The sequence below is a fragment of the Stenella coeruleoalba genome, assembly GCF_951394435.1.
Source record: "Stenella coeruleoalba genome assembly, chromosome: 6".
NCBI classification, from domain to species: Eukaryota; Metazoa; Chordata; class Mammalia; order Artiodactyla; family Delphinidae; genus Stenella; species Stenella coeruleoalba.
In genome coordinates this window covers 85,216,860-85,240,328 of record NC_137151.1, presented here as the reverse complement: position 1 = coordinate 85,240,328, position 23,469 = coordinate 85,216,860, and the positions used below count along the sequence as shown (strand labels likewise).

At 42.3% G+C, this 23,469-nt stretch overlaps 1 protein-coding gene across 5 annotated transcripts in view; it reads right to left on the bottom strand.

Moving 5' to 3' along the window:
* Positions 1-23,469, bottom strand: part of MYO1B (myosin IB) — a 183,357-nt gene that overhangs the window by 118,995 nt on the left and 40,893 nt on the right. For 4 of the 5 annotated variants that reach the window (XM_079925368.1, XM_079925367.1, XM_079925369.1 and 1 more), the window contains exon 3: positions 12,715-12,830. In XM_079925368.1, the coding sequence (XP_079781494.1) occupies positions 12,715-12,830 (116 nt within the window). Of the gene's footprint in view, positions 1-11,451; positions 11,582-12,714; positions 12,831-23,469 lie in introns of those variants that run through there. The other variant, XM_079925370.1, reaches the window with a different exon arrangement.

The following is a 23,469-nucleotide window of genomic DNA, read 5'->3' as shown; positions in this document are numbered from 1 at the left end:
GGCTGGGGCAGGGGTTGCTATTTTAGGTATTTTAGGTAATCAGTGACGATTAAGGCGTTCCCTAACTGAAGTGAGAGAACAAACAAGTTGGTCCCTTGAAGGGGAGAGAGTGACGCAGAGCGGGTGGCGTGTGAGAGGAGCAGTGAGGAACCAGCATGGCTGCAGCAAGGGGATGGGAAGTTCACAAGTGCAGTCAGGTGGCCAGTGCCCACATCAAGTGGAGCTCTGCAGGTCACGCACGAGCCACTGCAGGTTTCCAAAGCAAAGAAAAACAATCCAGTGGACATCTTTAAGAAAGAGGACTTTAGCCCACAGCCGTCACATTTTTGGGGAAAAGATGGCCAGGGGATCGAGGTGTGGGAGAAGGCGACAACGGGAGAGTTGAAACAGGAAGACCCGTTAGGAGGCTACCACAATAATCTAAGTGAAAAAGGGTGGCAGCTCAGACGAGCACGGTGGCAGTGGTGGCGAGACTGGGATATGTACAGGCAGCACCAACAAGACCCGATAGTGGACTGAATGTGGGGTGGGAGAGAGAAGGAAGAAAAGGTTTGTGGTGTGAGTAGCCGAAGGATGGTACTGCCGCTGCCCGAGAAGAGAGAAAGGATGGGGACGGGGGTGCCCTCCAGTCTGAAGCATGTGAAGTTCCAGGTGCCTCTTGGACACCCCAGGGAGATACTGAAGGGTTGAATGTAGCTGAGTCACCAGGAGCTCAGGGGTGAGGTCCAGCTGGAGACCTAAATCTGGGGGCATCAGGACATATTTAAAGCCCAAATGGGCTCATCTAAGTGCCTATAGAGGAGAAGGAAAAGGCCCCAAAGCCAAACCCTTGGACATACCAGCATTCAGAGGTAGAGAGGAAGAGGCACATCCAGCCTTCCACCCAGGAGACGGAACAGCCAGTGTGCCAGAGGAAGACAGGAAAATGTGGAGGCCAGAAAGTCAGATTTTAAAAAGGGTTTTAGGAAGGAATGGGTCACACTGTCAAATATTACTGATAATTAAAGAAAGAAGAAGATTCAAAATTTGACTATTGGAGTTGACAACATGGAGGTCATAGATGATCTTGAGAAGAGCAGTTTTCATGGAGAAGAGAGATAAAAGTCTGACTAGAGTGAATTTAATAAAGAAAAGAAGATAAACTGGAGACAACAAGTACATGCAACTTCTTCAAAAAGTAATACAGGGAATCAAACAGTGTGATAGCTAGGGGACATGGAGTCAAGAGAAATATTATAGCATGTACACTGGTGGAAAGGGAAGAGGGAGAAGAAAAAGTTGATAATACAGTGGAGAGGGGAAATAATCACAAAGTAATGTCCTTAAGGGTATAAGAGGGGCTGGATGGGGTCCAGGGCCCATGTAGAGGGGGTGCCTGAGAGGGGACTGGACAGCTGAGTCTTTATAACATTCCATGTTTACGGAACTGAACTACCCTTAGGTTGAACTACGCTTAAGATATTTCTTATAAAAAGAAGGCCCACTAATTCAGGTTTCTAGAACACCATACAGAAACTCCGACATTAACCTGGCTTCAGGAAGCTAACACTCAAGTCTTATTTCAGGACAAGTTTACTATGCTTCTTAAGAAGGATGTACCCATACGTGCATGCATATCTGTGGTACAATAAGAAATACATTTCTTCTGCGTCCCTGGTTCCCGGCACAGAGCTCCTAAAACCCTTGGAATTTCCTGAGTAACAGGACTGCCTTTTGTTATTCATAACAAGCCCCTTCTGCCCACACCTGAGTTTACACTAATGAAGTGACTCACGGTGGGACCCCTAAGTAGCTTCAGGCTGGGGACTGGTCACCAGAAAGACCAAACACATGATCAGAGGGTGGGTACGTTCAGCTCCACCTCCCCAGCTCCAGGAAGGGGATGGGGGCTGCAGATTGGGTTATAAAGACTCTTCAACAAGGAGATTCCGGAGCTTCTGGGTTGAAGGCACTGATGTGCTGGGAAGCTGGCCTGCCCAGAGAGGGCAAGGAACCTCTGCACCCCTCTTCCCCTATACTTTGCCCTACGTATCTCTTCCATGTGACTGTTCCTGAGTTGCATCCTTTACAATAAACCAGTAAATATGAGCGTCCTCCTGAGTTCTATGAGTCATTCCAGCGAAGTACTGAACCTGAGGGGGTAGTGGAAACCCCCAAATTTGTAGTCAGCTGGGTAGAAGTGTGGGTGGCCTGGGCACTCCATTTTTCACTGGCATCTGAAGTGGGGGCTGTCTTGTGGGGCTGAGCCCTTGACCTCTGGGACCGGCAATAACTCTGGGTAGTTAGCACCAGAATTGAATTGTATCATTAGACACCCAGCTGGCATCGGAGAATTGGTATTAGAAATAACCATACCTTTGGTATCAGAAAACACACAACATCTGCTCTTGGGCCACTGGGGAATAAAACAAACAGGTGATAAGGGACCATGGGAACTGATGAGAGCAGTGAATGTCTCAATGCTGAAATTTCAAGCCATCAGGTTTAAGGAATAAGAAAATAAGACTACAAAACTGCACTCTCTTAAAAATAGACACAGCGAACCACAGACCCAAAAAGCAGAAAACGTGGGAGAGGGGAGTTCACACACAGCAAAAGTGGGTCTATTTGCTTCCCGAATCATAATCACCTGAGGAGAAAGATCAAAGCCACGTACAGCCAAGGAGTTAAGAGGCATAAACAACTGAACACAGAACAAATAATTACCTTAAAAATAAAACAGCTACATGGTAAATTCATACACTAATGAGGGATTATTCAAATTTTACTTAAAACCGTTCAGAAGCACATTTATAAAAGAGAAATGCTCAGTGACTGAGCGTGAGTGCAAAGGAGCCAATACTGGAAATGTAGGTCTACACACGTTCTCTTCCCCAAGTTCAGACAAGCCACTCTGTCCCCATGCTTGGATCAGGGAACACGAAGGTGCCAGGGAGGAAGCCCCCTACTCCATGTTCATGCCAACCCCCAGTGCCCACCGCTGCTTTACAAGGCCGTCTCCAGACTAGTTCAGCTTTTCGGGAATTGCTTGGCATCCGCCCCCCCAGCTCAGCCGGGAGTCATGACTGGCCTTGGAGCCTCCCTCCCGCCCCCCTCACCCTTCAGTCACTCCCACCGGGTTCTATGGGTTTGCCTCTGAAATGTCCACCCATTTCCAGATGAGACTCTGCCCTCTTCCCTTCTAGTCTGGATTATTGCCAAAGCCAACCAGATCCCTAAACTTCACTGTCCTTGAGTTCCTCTTCCCCTGGGGCTCCTGAACAGTCCAAATCTCAAGGCTGGCCTTATCTCTCCTCCTGCCTGCTTAAAACTGCAAATCCTTAGCACACAAGCCATTTGTGACCCAGATCTGCTCTTCCTCTTCTACCATATACCCCCCTTCCCAGCTTGCATCCTGCATTCCAGCCTCTGGGAACCACAGGAACTGAGATCACGGACGGGCCACGTTGTATCTCTGGGTCTCCCCTTCGATTCTCGGCACACACCGTTCCCTTGGCCCAGAACGCTCCTCCCTCCGCACTTCACACGGCTCGCCCCCTCACCCCCCAGGACACGACTGGAGTATCACCATCTCAGTGAGGCATCCCTGGCCACCCTATATCAAACGATACACCGTGGAACCCTCACCCTCACACAGTCCTTCTGTGCCCTCGTCACCATCTCCAACACCATTTAGTTTATTTCCTTCTCTGGTTTATGGTCTCTCCCCCTGCTAGGATGTAAGCTCAAAAGGGCCAAGATATTTGCCCAGTACCTGCACTCATGCCTGGTACTTGACAGGCACTCAAATAACAACTGCTGAACCACTGGATCAACACTATTCCCCCTGCTGGGAAAATTATCTCCTGGGCCTAAACCCTATTCCTTATCTATGTGGCAAATTCATCCTTCAAGACTCCCACTGTCCCATCCCCCAGCTCCTCGGGCAGGGCTGAACACCCTCTCCCTGGCACACCCACAGCACCTGATCCACAGGGACCACACTCAGACACCTGTGAGGACAGGGGGCACTACTGATAATTATGCTGATACAACAGGAGTGACGGACTGTCCAGGGCAGGCCTGAACACATGGGCACTCTGATCTCCCACCTTTTTCACGGCAGTTCTCTCTCTTCTCCAGTTATTTGCTCACTGGTCTGTTTCCCACACTAGGCTGTGAATCCTTAGGGATGAATAATTTTTGTATCCCCAACACCTCACACATACTGTAGATGCTGAATAATGTTGATCAAATGAATGAACAATCACTTCTGCTCGAGGGTCTGGATCCCTGAGACAGGCTGGAGCAGGTGGAAAGTACACCTAGACAGTGAGGACAGCACAAGCCCCCTTCCTGGGGCTGGTCCTCCAGGGTCTGCTTCCCTTGCATGGATTTCTGTCCCATGACAGCCCCAGTGCCCACTCTTGGTTCCCCAGTCTCCCAAGGATGGGCCCCCTTGGGAGCCTTACTGCACTCGGTTTCTGTTACTCCTGGCTTTGCTGATTTCCCCAGACTGGATCAGGACCAGTATTTGCCGGGCCCTGTTTAGACAAACTCCCACACAGTTCCCTTCGACCCACCCATCCGGTCCTACTGCCACACAAGTCCCAGCACCAGACCACAGCAGTGAGTCTTATTTCAACAACAAAGGGGGCACCCCTCCCCTGAACACACCCCCTCTAGACAGCACTCCTCACGTGGGTTCCAAGTGCAGATGAAGTGTTAGACTAACGCTTTTCAGGGCTGAGGCCTCAGTGCCACTCCTTTGGATGAAATGGATCTCTTCCAGAAGGCTGCAGAATTTCTCAGGGCCTGTGAAAGTCCTGTAACATTCTGGCAGGAAGCAACCTATTTTGTCAAGAATCCATTTTTTCCCCTTAGTATGATACACCAATGAAATAATCATGTATGCTGGTATGAACGTGTGCTCGGCTCTAGGAATTGCCTTTTCAAAATAAACTTTCAAGTCTGAGATGTGCATTTTTCTGAGAAGTGATAAAAATTCTAATTAGGGATCTAGAAATTAGGATTCTGAGACTTCTCAGACATACAAAAACACTTTTCATTAATAAATGTATTCTTCTATCACAATGATTTTCATGGTAAAAACATTATGGTAGTATAGAACCAACCTTCCAACTTTAATTTTAAAAGTTCATAATCTGAAAGAGAAATTAGCTGAGGTCCATTTCTGCCAAGAGTATATATTCTGAAAGACACTGTTTTGAAAATAACTCCCATAAAGCAACAGACTGAGAATAAAAGTTTGAGAGTTAAAGGCAGGAAGTTCAGTTCATGGAGCTTCATAAAATCTGATTCAGTGCGAAGCCCAGACGTGTCTCTCAGCATGGACCCAGCTTCAGGAAGCTTCAATTTAACACCTATCCTTCACTACCACATTGCATCGCACTGCTAACAGGAATCAATCTCTCTCATCAAGAAGTCTTCTCATCCACATTTGTCCAGAATCCAACAAGTATGTGCCAAGACAGCAAATACGGTGGCTGCCTTCTGCTTATTCTGACCCATGACAGTCGTGCAGAAAGGGAAAGGGGCAATTTGAACTCTTTTTGAGATGGTGGCATTCCACATGAGATGTTCACTTAAGGTATCCCAACTAAAGAGTAAGACGGAGCTCAGATGCCCCCCTGCACACGTTACTCATGTGGATTAGAGACGTACACAGATGCAGAGCCTTCCAGATCACAACCTATGGGCTACTGACTTAAACTACCTGAGAGAACATGACTTAGAGGTGCTTTATAAGAAGACTATTTAAATTCATTTTGTTTTTCACAAAAGCTTCCCTCCCTTTGCTCTACCCTTTTCCCCCCTAACCAGTGGTTTGAACAATCTTGGTTTCTGTATACTTAAGTTTGAGGATTGTCTCCCTCACGAAGACAGGAATTTTATCTGCTTTGTTCAACTGCTGTATGTCAGTGCCTAAAAGAGAGTCTGGCATATGGTAAGCCCTCGATAAACACTTGCTCAGTAAATGAGTAACTTTCCTAAAGCAAAAAGTAGAAAGAATGCTAGATGGGAAAGCATAAAACCCTTTTCTGCAAGTGGTTTTCTGGGAGGGACTGAATCAATAGGAGGCCCCGCTATTCCAAAAAGGAAATGAGGGAAATAATACAAAAGTCTCAGTGACATCACATCAACACACAAACACACAAACACACAAACACACACTCCTTCTCACTTTCCTTGAGAAAGAACTTTAACACCCGGTTGTACAAGCAACCTCTATGAGAGTTCAGAATCTAGCTGTCATAAAAGTTCTCAAAACAAATAAAATTCTACTCACAGAATTTCAACTCCGCTTAGAGGAAAATACTGATAACAAGAAAAGGGACAACACCTGGGGCTTCTGCCCTAAACCCTTATCCTAAGCTCTGGACACCCAACCCCAGCACTGGCACATTTTGAGATATAGTCAGAAATGTTTTTTATAACATGTATCTGGTTCACCCTGAATGGAGTAAAATAACACGATTAACAAGGACTCAAAACACACAAGCCTTCTAGCAATGTCATTCTCTGGGCACTAGTATCTGGTCCTGCAAAATCAACTGTCATAAAATTAGGGGTCAGAGGTTCCCTAGAGACAGGGGGTCACATCTGGACAACTGACAGGAACATATTCCAAATCCTCCCATTAATCACTTGTCCATTTTTAGGTGAGAGTAGCCAGAAATTTTTCAAGGCCTTAAGACATTTTTCTCAGTTTTTAGAATTTGTTGCAAGGCTTTTCATTTACTGAAATGGAAAGACAGCTTGCTTCTAACAGTGCTTTCGTAATGCCTGCGTAATATGGCCACCACACCATGTCTCAATCTGCGAAGGACACATTTCAGCTCACTCCTGGGTCATGACTACCTGGAAGGATTGGTGGTGGGGCACTTTTCCTTTTAGCAGCATGTCCCCTTCAACAGACACTGCATATAATTAGACGGGAAGTGCTCTGCATCAGGAATAAACCGAACCTGAACACTCAGTGTTGAAGAGCACTATAATACTTTAGTCTACTTTTTTATAAAAATGAAAAAAAATTCTCATTACACTGCATGAAGTTTTGAATAAACGCAGCCAATAGCATGCGAAGAATACTCTGATTTCCTTGAGTTGTCAGAGATGAGATAGTACAAGTAAAATGTAATGAAATATTATTTAAAACCTCTTTTGTTCTCTTGTTATTGAGCTCTTAAGAGAAAAGCACTGAAAGCACCACAGAGATGCACAGGATAAAGTTCCTGGTCTATATTAACTTCTATCTCATTAAAGAAGATGACATGGAAACACAATTAACCACAGTAAGAAAGGTGGTGTGCCAGATCACATGAGTGGTTCTGAGAACTCAGAGGCAGGAACAGTCACTGGTGGGTTAGTCTGGAGCTGATCAAGCCTTTAAGACAGAACCTAGGAGACAGGCGGGGTGTTAAGAGTAGAGTTGGGGTATGAGGTGGGAGAGGCAGAAAGGAAAAGACATGGAAAGCTGCGACTCAAAAGGAGGTTCCACGAAGGCATGAAGCGGTGTTTGGGCTGGAGAGGAGGACGAAGGCTGGACTGCCAAGAGCCTGAACGGTAAGCCAAGGAACCTGGAGTTCACTCAAATAGTAATGGGGAGCCCAGGAAGGTTTCCGGGAATAGCATGATGTGGTTTTAGGAAGATCCATCTGAGGGTGATACACTCTATCTAGTGCTGCAAGATGAAAAGGCAATCACCCAAGGGAAGGCCAGTGGATTTGGTAACTAAAATATCAGAAGGTGTTTGTCACCGTGCTATTCTGAGTGGAGGGAGAGTAAATAGTTCAGTTATCTCCCTTATCTCTCTCCCCTATCATTCTTTCCCATCCCTGACGTTAGGCAGTTCTCCATGAACGCAGTTACTGAGAGGTCTGAAATGTACTGTACGAAGCCCTCACTGGGATATTTAAGAAAAATTCCTTATGTGCAAAATATTTAAAAATCATGCTGGAAAGACACAGCTTACACAATTAGAAAGGTAAACAGTATCATCTATGCTGCCCAGCAGGGCCCTCATTTCTCTGGGCAAGCCACCCAACGTTATCACGCTCAAGGTGTAGGTCCAAACATACCGGGGACAGGAATCCAGAGAAGGGAATAGAAGAGGTATGACAGCAGAAAACCATTTTTGAAAAGGAACATAGATAAGAAGCCACTGTTTATCTTCATTTTATTCATTTATACATTTCTGCTGTCTGAGTCACGTACTTAAGTAGAATGTAAATGTTTTTCAATTGTCTGAAATCTAAAGAAAGATAATTTCTGGACACCTTCAAAAACACATGAGTTATGAGGGAAATATCTGGATGGTTTTGCAGACTAACAGTGAACAACAGGTCAAATGAAATTCCAAATGTAATCTGGGGTTAATTAATCAGCAATTTTCAAGGTACTTGGTTTGAGCAGCTGCTTAAGTTCTTTTTTTTTAAACATCTTTATTGGAGTATAATTGCTTTAAAATGGTGTGTTGGTTTCTGCTTCATAACAAAGTGAATCAGTTATACATATACATATGTTCCCATATCTCTTCCCTCTTGCGTCTCCCTCCCTCCCACCCTCCCTATGCCACCCCTCTAGGTGGTCACAAAGCACCGAGCTGATCTCCCTGTGCTATGCAGCTGCTTCCCACTAGCTATCTACCTTACGTTTGGTAGTGTATGTATGTCCATGCCACTCTCTTTGTCACAGCTTACCCTTCCCCCTCCCCATATCCTCAAGTCCATTCTCTAGTAGGTCTGTGTCTTTATTCCCGTCTGGGGTACCCCTAGGTTCTTCATGACCTTTTTTTTTTTCTTAGATTCCATACATATGTGTTAGCATACGGTATCTGTTTTTCTCTTTCCGACTTACTTCACTCTGTATGACAGTCTCTAGGTCCATCCACCTCACTACAAATAACTCAATTTCGTTTCTTTTTATGGCTAATATTCCATTGTATATATGTGCCACATCTTCTTTATCCATTCATCTGATGATGGACACTTAGGTTGCTTCCATCTCCTGGCTATTGTAAATAGAGCTGCAATGAACATTTTGGTACATGACTCTTTTTGAATTATGGTTTCTCAGCGTATATGCCCAGTAGTGGGATTGCTGGGTCATATGGTAGTTCTTTTTGTAATTTTTTAAGGAACCTCCATACTATTCTCCATAGTGGCTGTATCAATTTACATTCCCACCAACAGTGCAAGAGTGTTCCCTTTTCTCCACACCCTCTCCAGCATTTATTGTTTGTAGATATTTTGATGATGGCCATTCTGACTGGTGTGAGATGATATCTCATTGTAGTTTTTTTTTGTTTTTTGTTTTGCTTTGTTTTGTTTTTTTGCGATACGCGGGCCTCTCACTGCTGTGGCCTCTCCCGTCGCGGAGCACAGGCTCTGGATGCGCAGGCTCAGCAGCCATGGCTCACGGGCCCAGCCGCTCCACGGCATGTGGGATCTTCCCGGACCGGGGCACGAACCCATGTCCCCTGCATCGGCAGGAGGACTCTCAACCACTGCGCCACCAGGGAAGCCCTCATTGTAGTTTTGATTTGCATTTCTCTAATGATTAGTGATGCTGAGATCCTTTCATGTGTTTGTTGGCAGTCTGTATATCTTCTTTGGAGAAATGTCTATTTAGGTCTTCTGCCCATTTTTGGATTGGGTTGTTTGTTTTTTTGTTATTGAGCTGCATGAGCTGCTTGTAAATTTTGGAGATTAATCCTTTGTCAGTTGCTTTAAAGTTCTTTTTTATTCAAATTGGAAACAAATTCTTGAAGAGTTATGATTAGAATGCCTCAAAAGCTTGAAATCATCTTATCCTATTATATCACAAAGATCCTATGAGAGAAGGTCAGGTTGGGTTTTAGTAGGGAACCTAGCTAGCACTGACCCTGTTTCAGATGCTGTCAAAGATGGACACTCACAAAGAATAATGCAGGAAAATGCATTAAAGGAAGTGGAAATGTCCCACCGTGGAGGACAAAGTGGTAAGGAAGAGCCTGTTAAAATGTCGGAAATGTGTCCCACATATCTCATTATTACATTAATTATTATATTTATCACTGTTAATAGCAACAGCTGTCCATAACGACAGATTCCCTGCTAAGCACTTTACCTATATCAGATAATTATATTTTCTAAATATCTACTAGATAGTTATCCCTCACAAAAATCCTATGAGTTAATAATTATTTTCCCATTGTACACAACAAATTACTTAATTTATGAGTTGAAGTTTTTTCAAGTAATATGCTCAAGATGACATGGTTTGTAACTGGAAAATCTGGGACTCAAACCAAGTCCTGTTCAATATATTTTGAACACTTACTTTCAGGTGCTAAGAATATTATGGTGAGCAAAAGCTGGCATGGCAGGTGAAGCTGACATGAATCAAATAATCCCATGAAGAAATGTTTAACTGTAACTGTGACAAGAGCAATAGATCTGACCTTGGCAAGGAGGGGGTGAGGGATGGACACTTCTTCCTTGAGGTCTAATGCAATCTAAGATCTAAAGGAAGAACAGGAGTTGCCTTGGGGAAAAGGGAGGGAAAAGCATTCCAGGCAGAAGGCACAGAATGTGCAAAGATGACGTGGTGGGAAGGAGTGTGCTGAGGACTGAAAGAACAAAGTGAGGTGGGGAGGAAGCTGTGATATGAATCTAGGGAATTCAGATTTATTAGATGAGACTGTACCTTTCACCCCATGCACAATGTTTTATAGATCATGGTAAAAAGATTCTGTCTTTATCTTAAGCACACTGGGAATTTATTTTATTGCTGGTGTGGTGTTTTTCCCTTGCAGGGTAAGGGGTGAACTTGGGTAGGAGTGCTATGCAGCCTCTTATAGGAATCTTTCAGAAACAGGGATAAAAGTGGATATTCCACAGCATGAATTTCTATGTTCTAGAATGGACATCTATTATATATCTAAACAACCCCAAAGTGGAGATTTAAGCTGAAAACGGAAGAATGGCATGTGGTCTCTGGAAGCAAACTGAGGCACAGCTAAGTTATCCTGGAGGGTCCAGGATGCAGGAACACAGGCAACCCAAAGGTAGCAGAATACAACTGCACAGTAAGAGGCCACAAGAAGAAAACGGTGGAACCCATTTCCAGCTGAGAGGCACAGCAGATGACTGTTTTCACACCTCTGCTCCCGACCCACGAGCTTTGATAAATGACTTATTTCTCTGAGACAACTTCCCCATTTGTAATGGTACCTTCCTCACAGGATTATTTTGAGAATGATGTGAGTTATAATACATGGAAAGTATGTAGAGAAGTACCTGCACATAGTAAGTATTCAATAAATACAAGCCATTACTGTTACTGTTATCATTAATGCTATTATTGTAAAAGATCATAATTTGCGGTAAGCAGTTAAGGAAGGGAAAACATTTGTAAATATATCTCTGAGACAACATGTTCTCAAACTTGCACATACATATGAATCACCTGGAATGCTTGTGACAAATGTAGATTCCTGGCTTGTTAGAGGTAAGGCCTAGGAAACTAGGTTTTTCCTGAGCTCCTGGGGAACTCTGACATAGCTGATCTAAGCATTTGAGAGGCATGGCTTCAAGGCCTAGAATTTAAAATAAATATTAAGGCATCAAATAAGGTATTTCATTGCAGGGACTTTAACTATAGGGATAACTTTATCAAACAAATTTCAGATTTTTTTTTGAATTTTAGAATTTTATTTTTTTATACAGCAGGTTCTTATTAGTTATCCATTTTATACATATTAGTGTACATATGTCAATCCCAATAGATTTTATTTTTGTTAAGGCAAAATGAAACAAGTTCACTTGCAAAACATACTTCTAGGAGAAAATTGAATAATCAGAATCCGCTTGATTGGTAAAATACTGTGTTTAGTTTTTAATAACCATTTTTACAAATTATTTAAATATTTAGTTCCAAACAGTCCAAAAATGTCACTGTATGCTCCACTATCAAAAGAAACTAAAATAAACATCTGGACAGTGGTATATTCTTTAATTATTACATTTATTTTCTAGCAAAAATAATACAGCCCATCTTCAATCATACAGAGAAAATTCTTCTCTGCTAGGACACAACTAAAACTCTGCAGATTCTTTCACTTTAGTTCAGGGTTTCTCAACCTCAGTACTGTGTAATTATTGTAGGTTATTATTTACAGGAATTATTTACAATAACAAGTGAACTCAGAAAAATCAAACAAGTGACTAACTTCAGGGAGGGTAAAATCATTGGCTTAATGTACACATCTGGTGAACAATGTCCATGAATATTATAAACTGAAGGGATTACTTATTCCTTTTCCTCAGAAACTATTACACAACCCAACACTTGGGATCTTTCTTGACCCAACAAGAGCATGAAAATGCTGCTTGGGCTCTTTATAATAACAAACAATGACCATTCCTGTTTTATTTGAAAAAATAATTAGCAGCAGCTGCTACTTACACAGAATTTTTAACGGAAGATACTTTACATACTGAACCCAAATATTTCAGAACTTAAAGAGCCTGAGGCCAAATGAAATATTCCGCCTTTTTTTTTTTTTTTAGTTTAAAATAAGGCATAACAATTAACTTCCACATTCCTTCATCTAATTTTTAAAAATGACTAAAACATTTTCCTGAGACTCAAAGGAAACAGCTGGACACATCTGTCAACTAGACAGCTCTGGAGTGAAAGAGAAACTTAATGCTTTAATACCATACTTACATGTGTGGGCTCAGTTCATAAAAATTTCTGTTCCTGTAATCTTCCACTTTCTCTGGTGAATAAATGGGCAATGACCGGTATGGGTTAACAGATATAACCACACTTCCAATGTATGTCTGCAAAAGAAAGAATAAAATATACCCATTTTAACATCTTAAGTCTTAATGTTGCATGGTTTCATCCTTTTAAAAACACTAGTTCTACGGCCTGACCACTCATTTTATACTTTTCAAGAATATTTCTAAAGACAGATGGTCAATAATGTTTATTCATTTTGCTGATAAATGGAGAGCATAGATTTATACATTGAAAATATCTTTCAAAATAAATCTCTAGATTAATTCATGACCCTGGATAAGAGTCCTCCAAAGCCCTGTCATACTTGCCAAAAATTTTGTCACCAACCACGGCTAATTGTGAGCAAGAGCTATGCCTTCCTCGATTCCGAGTAGAACTGGTGTTTCCCTCTCTCATCTTTATCCTCCTATTTCAGTCTACAGTAACCCAGGCTTCCCCTCCTCCCTACCCATACCCATACCTATCCAATGGGGCCTTGACTTTGGCACTGTCCTTACACAGCCTGTCCATCTCTACAATGGGCTCCGACCACATACAATTCAATATTAGAGTCACAGTTATCCCTTGGGTATTCAAAGAAAATCATTTCATGTTATATCTAGTGGACTTTAATCTCAGAATTTAAATGTACTTGCTGAAAGACAGTACATTTCATGTTGAATTTAAATTTAATGTAGAATTTAAATGTACTCTCAGAGGGATTAATGCTCCTATTTTAACAGGCAGTAACACTCTCACACTGCAAACCAGAACACTAGTTATCTTGCTTTCCATTTCGATCTTAAATTCCTGGCAGCAAGAGCAGTGTTGGTTTAGGTCATTTTGTACAAAGACTAGCGCAATGCCACAAGCAAAAGTCACTTAACTGTAACTCATCTTAGCTCCATTTTTCCTTTCAGTTTCAACATTATAAAGATGGCTGGGGAGGGTGGTGGAAGGGGGATGCTAACAAACATATGTCAGTGATAAAAAAGCTTTTTTAATAAAAAGGTGAAAAAAAGAAAGGAAAGAAGAAAGAAAAAAGTCACTTCCAACTTCCCCGCCTTTCCAGGGCCATGCAACAAAAGATGACATTTTTAGAGCAACAAGTTTTTCCAGTATTGTCACCACTGGATTCAAGCAGATTGTCAGATCAAACAGTATAGAAAAGAGAACAGCAGAAATGTTCTGATTTTTTTTTTCAAAACATGGGTCACAATTATTTTAATTATAAGATTTTTCCCCCAACCTGGAAAAGTGAACAGGTCATTTTTATACCTATTTTCATCCTATAAGAATACAATCTTAGCAAGAGTACATAAGACTGCTGCTGTAAAGAAAAACTCTCAGCTCCCATGCAATTAGGGTTATCTATTTCTGACACCCTAGCACTAAGGACCCAACTAATCTGGCCTGACAAGCAACGAGTCCAAATGTCTTAACTTATTCCATTTAGATAAGACTCTTCCAGAAAGGTTTCTTCACAGTCCAACCCACCTGGGCAAGTAGATGGGAGATGCTAGAGACTGAATAACTGTCTGAACAGCTTATAACTAATAGACTAGAATTACTTAGATTGGTAGATATGAGAATACAATAATTGATTTATTCCTTTAATATCTGTTGATTGAAAGATCAGCCTTCTTTAGTAGAAAAGTACATGAATCTCCCTTTTTAAGGTAGTTTCTTGAATACAATAATTAAAATACATATTTGCTGTTAGCAGAGAAACCAGTTACCAAGTTGCTCTTTAAAACCAAATTTCACGGGCGGCTAAATTCTTGATGAAAATCTGCCTGTGTGGCATTCTTGCATGGAGAACAAACTCAGCTGCCTCAAACCCAAAATCAAAAGCCACACTACTAAGTTTTAAATTTCTCTTTGTTACTTGTGACTTTCATACATACTGAATTGTGTGTGCTTTTCCCCCCAGCTGTTTTATTATCACCTAGAACAGGGCTGGCCCATGAATAATGTCCCATAAATATTTAACTGAATGACTAACATGCACAGAATCCACTCATCACTAAGAACATGGATGGTACAAACCACTTTCACACAACTATTCTTCTGTTGAAATATAATACCGAGTACACTGCCATACAGTGCCTAATATTTTACTAAACCTATATGCCACGTGTAACCACCGAACAAACCCTTCAACTATATCCTTCCCGCCTCGGGTTCCTTGTCCGACTGTGGTAGACTGTTTGCAAAGATGGCTGGAACAATTCCTATCACCCCTTTATGCAAAACCTTCGAAATGTGACTCTGCCACTCCTTCTATCAAGAGACAGAGTTTATCCGCCACCCCGTCAATCTGGACTTGTCTATGTGACAGATTTGACCAAAGGGACATTATAAGATGAGATACAAGCAGACGCTTGAGCATTTGTGTATTAGGATGCTGCCCCTCCCCCACCCTTATGACTGACACTAGAAGCCATGATGCAAATGAACTTGAGCTAGACTGTTGGAGAGGTCACACAGAAAGACAAGGGCCTGAACTACACAGCCTGACAACCATCAGACACATGAGTGAGGCCATTCTAAACCATCCAGTCCCTGTTAGGCCACCAAATGCCTAAAGCCACATTCACGATCCCAGGTGAGACCAGCAGAAGTCATACCAAGCTGAACTCAGCCTATATTGCTATCCCAGAGAACTGTGTGCAAACAGATGGTCGCTGTTTTATGCAATTAACTGGGGGTGGGGGTTACACAGCGACAATTACCTTACCGATACACCAACACGGCTCAATGAGTAAGAAAAAGGACCAAGCAGGACAAGCTTTATCAATCTGAATAAGCAAACAGTAAAGGAAACTGTGCTCTCCCTCTCCATTCCACTTCATATGTTTCAGATATGCATCCTCTAATCTTGAACTTCTAGTAGGTTTGTCCTGTACTGTGTGATACATGCCCTTGCTGTTTATGGGTTTCTTCCTTGAAGGTTCCATGTGCATTAGTCAAAGATTTAAATAGTCCCACATCTGCCAACAGAATAACTCAAATGTTCATAGTCACAAGCCTCCTTTCTCTGAGACACAAAAGATACTCCTGGGGCTTCCCTGGTGGCGCAGCCGTTGAGAATCTGCCTGCCAATGCAGGGGACACGGGTTCGAGCCCTGGTCTGGGAGGATCCCACATGCCGCGGAGCAACTAGGCCCGTGAGCCACAACTACTGAGCCTGCGCGTCTGGAGCCTGTGCTCCGCAACAAGAGAGGCCGCGACAGTGAGAGGCCCGCGCATTGTGATGAAGAGTGGCCCCCGCTTGCCGCAACTAGAGAAAGCCCTCGCACAGAAACGAAGACCCAACACAGCAAAAATAAATAAATTAATTAATAAACTCCTACCCCCAACATCTTCTTTAAGAAAAAGATACTCCTGGAAGCAGCTGATAGGCTGGGTGGAGTTTACAATCCTATTCCAGTTTTAGGCAGCTATCTACTCTACATTCAAGTAACTGCAATAACAAATTAAACCTCCTTTCCAGGGAGCAGAACAATAGTGACCAGACAGTTCATTTTTACATCAATTAACATTTGGGCTTATAAATGATATACATCTGTCCCTCAGTATCCCTGGGGGATTGGTTCCAAGACCACCTGCAGAGACTGACCAAAGTCCAAGGATGTTCAAACAAGGATGCCTTCTATAAAACAGCATAGTATTTGCATGTAATCTACACACATCCTCCCTCCCGTGTACTTTAAATCATCTCTAGACTACTTACAATACCTTATACAATGTAAATGCTATGTAAATAATTGTTGGCTCATGGCAAATTCAAGTTTTGCTTTTTGGAACTCTCTGGAATATTTCCCATGAATATTTTTGATTTGTGGTTGATTGGATCTGTGGGTGAGGAACCCACAGACCAAGGGCTGACCGTACTTCATTATTTTTTTAACAAGAAACTGTATACAATTTAAAGTCAGTATTTTCTTATTGCATCATGCTCTAAAAAAGATCCTAAACTAAATCATTAAGTAACCACTGGAATAAAGAAGTTGGAGGTAAGACACAGTTTCTTAAACTTAAGTATGTGCATAAGAGAGCTGGGCATTACATGTCCTTTTTATTCTGAATATGCCAAGGAGAAAAAAAACCAAAAAACAAAAGAAAGAAAAGCACTGTAAACTTTTACAAAAGGGAGCAGCAAAGAGGATCCGCCTCTTGTCCTCTAGAATTCCACTCACTCACTCGACTGGAAATAAGAGGTAGGTATGTACTGGGTCCAGTACCAATGAGCTACTGCGGACTCGGACGGTGCCAGTGAGAGAGCCCACAAAAGGCCTCCAGCAGCTTAGCTCATTCCCACCAGACCACTTCTGGGCTGCGCTCACATTCCACCTGGTCCCTATGTCCCAAATGGCTCACAGAGCAACTCCTACTGGAATCCGGAGCCTGCTCTTCTAGTAGGCTGATTACACCAAAAAGGACTCCTTTCTCATAACGGCAAAAACTACTTAGCAATTAGGTTCTATCTACCTTCTCCAACTGAGACAAGTGTGGCTCTCATGACCCTCAATGGATGGATGGATGGATGAGCTCAATCAATGTACTTATTTCCTCAGTGGAAACAACCTCCTAGCCATCCCGGCCAACCTAGTTCACAACCTCCATGCTCCGGGCCCCCAGCACTCCAAGTCCTGAAGCGTGCACACCACCCTGACAACAGAAGGCCACCTCCACTCTCACCACCCTGCGGAACCAGCCTCTGACATCTAGGAGGGGAAAGGGAAGGGGAGGGGAGGGGAGGGGAGGGGACAAGAAGAAGAGAAAAGGAAAAGGGAAGAGGGAAAGGAAAGGCTCTACCTTTCTACAAATGGCATATTCAATTAACAAGTTTATCTTCCACTTCTCAAGGGCAGACATTAAACCAAGAATGTACAAACACTCCTAAGTCAAAACAATCCCTGTCTTCGTATTTCAGATATCTCTAGAATCCCAGAACAGATGCCTTGTGAATAACCAAATGATACTCGAGTGCTCCTACTGTGATTACAGTGAAAACAGAAGTCTTTTCTGGAGGTGGTCATCCAGCAACCGCCACTCTTCAGACCACAATCCAGAAGCCAGAGGAAAGGTCCCTGACAGATATATAACCCAAGGATCACGCATTTCATTCTATAAGAAAGTTCTTCCAGAACCCCATCCTCAGAGATTCTATTTCAATGGTCGGGAGAAGGGCCAGGCATCTGCATCTCGTACAGCCTCCCCGGAAAAAGAAACGTGTAACCAGAGTTAAAAACCACTGCTTGGGGGCTTCCCTGGTGGTGCAGTGGTTGAGAGTCCGCCTGCCGATGCGGGGGACGCGGGTTCGTGCCCCGGTCCGGGAGGATCCCGCGTGCCGCGGAGCGGCTGGGCCCGTGAGTCATGGCCGCTGAGCCTGCGCGTCCGCACCAGGAGAGGCCACAACAGTGAGAGGCCCGCGTAACACACACACACACACACACAAAAAACCACTGCTTGTAGCCTTCACCCTCAGGGCTCACAGGACCAGGTTTTACTTTCAAATGCAGCAACCATGCTAGTGTCGCTGTTGGTCTATCTGCTATTTTACCTTCCCCTTTAAATTGTCCTATGTAATTAATTCGGTCAACATTTCAAGAACAAAAGAAAATTCTTCTGGCTACCCTTTCATTTCAGCCACATTTATAATAAACTTGGCATACGGCATCTCAGCACACTACAGAGAAACAGCGGCAACATCTGTAAATTGGGGCCTTCTCATGGCAGTATGTTTCAAATGTTTGACTATGACTCACTGTAAAAAATAAAATTTGCATCACAACCAAGTATGTGTGTTTGAGTGTATATTTACATACACATATGTGCATACATATGTATGAAATAAGTTTCACAAAATCATAAATATCCTTATCATATGCAATGTACTGATATACTTTGTTCAATTCTATTCATTACAAAATGTTTTAAAACTGCTGGTCCTAACCCACTAAATGGTTTTCATCACTCAATGGCTGAAGCTTGCAGTTTAAAAACTACTGCCACAGAGCACTTCTTAATATTTTTCTAGTTGTTGATGGCTTTGAGAGGCCAATGAAAGCTATGAACCTTCTTCCCCCAAAAAACACACATATAATATGCACATAATAGTTTGCATACAGTTGATATACCAGGTTAAAAGCTCCCACCCTAAGCAAAGAAACAACGGCCACTAATGGAAAAAGAGACAGAAAAAGGATAAAAAAAGAGAGACAGAGAAGGAAAGAAAGGAGTAAGGAGTGATCAAAATAATTCTAAAAGTATAAAAATGAAGAGTTGTTCAGAATAAGAACCAACAGCTCAGCTCAGTGGGCCCTGAGTGCCTTATTACAGCACTGAGTCGGAACACAGCCTAACAATCAAGGGCCAAAATGAGACAGACAGTATTCTGTTTTCGACGACAAGGACGTATGCAATAAATACATTTTGGAAAGATATCCAACCAAAAACACTTGCTTCAAGTTAAATAGTGAAGCACAGGTTTAATATTTTGTGCATCTCCATTATGCAGTACTGTACACACATTCCTCCACAAGGCCAGGTAAAGGAAACGTCAGTACACAACAGAAAAGTCACAAGACTTTCACATCCTTCATATCATAGTTCTTCCCAGGGCAACATTAAGATCTTAAGAAGCCCTAACCCTGAAAGTTTATATTTCAACGAAATTGAAAATAAAATTATAACTAAACCATAAAATACACATAAGGAAATCCTATAATGACTTCTTTTCACCATGATGAGGCTTCTCTCCAAATATCAAATTCTTCCAAAATATTTGTAAAGCCCCTGCTCTGTTGAGACTCTAACTAGGCATCCCATCTGCCTATCTACCAGCTTCTTATTTTCCTCAGAATGACTTTTGGCGACTTGTTTACAAATCGTCACTGCAGTTTCTTAAAAACTCATCCCCAGAGTTATTAAAGTTCTGATATACAATATACACTGAAGCACCTTTTTACTAAACTCTTCCTAAATCCCCATGAGGTAGAAATGAAGTCTCCATTTCAATGTCCATAACAATGGAGCACAAAGAAGTTAAGTGGTATGACCACATTATCTAACAAAAGTGGAATCAGGACCAGGAGCCAAGAATCTGTTCTCTTTTCATTAGAGCACACAAGCCATGCTGTCAGGCCTGGAAAGCTTTGGCAAAAAGTGGCCAAGAACACCTCATCACAGCAACTTGTGTTGTACAACGCCTTACCCGGGCGTCTTCGCCTTTGTATAATAGAGAGCTACTCTGTTGGGCAGAAGCCTCCCTTTTGACTATCTGCAGAATGCTGAAATCCTTACACCACCAGGAATAAACAAAAAAGAAAGGGGGAGAAAAGATCTTCTAGCTACAGGGAAATTTTTTTATCTCAACAGAATTTTTTTTTCAATGTTTATCCCAGCACATCAAGTTGTGCCTACCTCTTGAAGAAATGCAAGACGTTGTGTCACAATCATCCTTTAACTTCAGAGAAATGAATCAGGAAGGTAGCAATGCAACAGGTAATGTTTATTTAAATACCTCACTTCATGCTAAGTATTTAGTCTAAAATGTCATCAAAAAATATTCAAGAATGCGTTGGAGTTCTCCAAGTCCCAGTCTCCAAGCCATGTTTCTTTCACCTCTAAAGTAATAATAGTTCAAATCCAGGATGGATCAGGACTCAGGTAAAAATAACCCTTCACGTGGCTGCACAACCGCATTGATTTCCTTGACTGAATTTAGGCTACAACCATTTTAACAAGCAAGCAACAAATTTATCAAGAGCCTTCTTTAAGCAAAACATCATCTTAGGCATGGTGAAAATACAGGACACTCCTGTGGCCTGTGCCCCTGGGAGATTATAATAGAGCTTAGGAGGTGAGACTTTTATATCATAAAACATAAAATTTAAGGGTTAACAGCCGTAGGCACAAAAACAGATGCAACAGGATTTAAGTGATTCCTAGCTAAATGAGTGCATTAGTCTTTCTTTTCTTACTGCCTAAAGGAGTGCTTTGGGTTTAAACGAAGCAAAGGTCACTGTCAACTGCAGAGCTCCAAGAATGCTCTGGAGAAGTCACAGGATTTGGGTAGGTCTAAAAGGATGGGCAAGATTTGGATAAAGTAACATTCCACCGAAGAGCAGCATATGAGATTCTGGTTTTTAGGTCATAGTTGAACCCTGCCCTTTTTAAAAATTTTTCGCTAGGATAGTTGTATTCTTCAAAATGTATTTTTTTTAAGTATGAATTGCTAGAGACTCAAAGCAGATATCTGTACACCCAGGTTCAACTGTAGCACTGTTCACAACTGCCAAAAGGTAGAAGTAACCCAAGTGCCCACTGACGGATGAATGGGTAAACAAAATATGGTGTACAGATACAATGGAATATTATTCAGCCTTAAAAAAAAAGGCAATTCTACACAGGCTATAACATGGATTAAAACATGGATAGCAGCCTAAAGGCCCACCCAACCACATTTCAGACACAGGGGATAAAACAGCTTGCCTCAAGCAAAGACCTCCTGTGAGTAATAGCTTAGAAAGTAAGACTGGAATCAAATTTCAGACAGCCTCAAATGTCAGAGTGAGCAGTCTGGGCTTCAGTCTGAGAGCAGTTTTGAAGTAAAAGTCAGTGTGTGGGGTAAGGGGGGTTAGATGATGAAACTGACTGAACTTGAACCCAAGTCACCCCGACTTCAGTGTTTTTGAGCTCTTTGCTCAGATTCTATGTCATACAGTAGGACAAGGCTTCAAATGTATTTGAAATATTGTGTAAACCTTAGCTCCAAGTTATCTAGCAAAGTTTTTCAGTTTTGTGTGAACCTGGGCACATGACTGAACCTCTCCAAATCCCAGTTTCATCATCTGGACAAGGAGGACGATACTGGTTCCTCCTGTCTAATCTGAGGATTAAGTGAGATTGTGCGTTAAAGCACGAACCACCTGACACATACAGCAAGCATCTCATAAATGTTACCTACTGTGAGTTTGGCTCTACTGGAATTTTTGGCCACAGTAAATAGCCAAATCAGGACTCAAAAGCCTACAATACACGTTAGTATCTCAGCTAAATGCATGGAGGAGTCCTATGATGCTGAAGTCTTACCAAATGCTCTCTGTATACAGGAATGGATGAGTTATCAGAGGGGCACACGAGGTACGTATGGTCTTAATGAAGCCAGTAGGAAAAGGCTGGGATACTGAGAAAACGGCTCTACAAGACAAGCTGGTGGAATCTTCAGAAATGACAACATGCTATTCACTTCACACAGAGGAATTCACCCTCTTCTTGGGTCTCGGGTCCTGGGAATCTGATCACAAGACATCAAGACATTATGGGTCGCAGCATTTTAAATTTAGCCATCTGTAAGATTTCCCAAATTTCCCTGAAGAGGGCTTTTGTCTTAATTGTTTTTTTTTTTAAAGACACAGTTTGGTCTACCATACGCTCTGGTTGGTTTTTCAGACACAGTTCAAAATTGTGAAAAACTGCCTAAGTGAAAAATTACAAACATAAGGTCAATCACTGATGTAGGCTTCTATCTGGGTCTTAAATCTGAAACAGTGGAATTCAGACATACACCTCACACCCCCATCTAAGAACAGATCTGTGATACATATAACCAATAATGACAGCCTAATTTTCACAGAGGAAGAAACTAAAGGCATTAGAAGGTTTTAAAGACTTGCTCAAGGTCTCATAGTAGCAGGAGCAGTTTAACGCCAAAGCTCTACACCAAGGCCTGTGATGCAAGAATAGAGAAGTATGATTTGTCAAGCTCTGTCAGCTGCTGGGCACAGAGATGCCCTCAAGTTACATCAAGTACTAAAGGTTTTACTGTGATAATCACATACCCAGGAACCCCCGAGGAACCCATTACCGAGCTACAAGAAAAGCTGGGACCCAAAAGTGAGTATGGATGGCTGTGAGGCCACATTATGGAACAAAGCAACACAAGTTTGTGAAGACCTCCTTTCCAGTCCCACTATCAATGTGCTCATCCCCTACTCACATGTCTGCTTCCTCTGGGCCTGCTACTGACTGGTCTTCTCACTTTCTACTCCAAAGCTGGCCTGTTGCAAAAACTCTTATTCACCGTCTCTGCCTACACACGGCCCATCATGGCCTCACCACATCATGACTCCTGGCGTCTGCTTCTGTTGTTATTTTATTTTTTTCAGTATTTCTCAACTCAAAGTTTGAGGAGAGATTCAAGCCCTATTCATCTTTTTATCTATGCTGTGCTAAATCACTGGCCTTAGATCAGGCAAGCTTGTCAGGCATGGTCCCTGTCAGTGTAGTCTGAGACATGCCTTAACTACCATCATATTATAATCCTTTGTTCCTGTGCTGCCAGTCATTTCAGACTATGAATTAAAGAACTATATATGAGTTCTATGCCACGCCGAAATACCGGCTAAAAATATCACTTCGGGCAGCCTTTATTTCAGAGCAGGATAACACAATACTACCTTATCTTCGTTGCTCTGTAAGGAACAAGTATTTTCCAAATATGTATCATTCTCTAGACCTAATAAGAGTCTCTTAACTAAAGGTACAGAGTGGTCCTGTGTTTCAGGTATGCTACCAGCTACAAGTCTTGAAAATAATATTATGTGGCTAATTGAAAGTAGTAATCCAACAAAAGTGAAATCTGTGTAATGAATACCAAAGTAGGAGAGGGTAGGGAAAAAGGGAGGG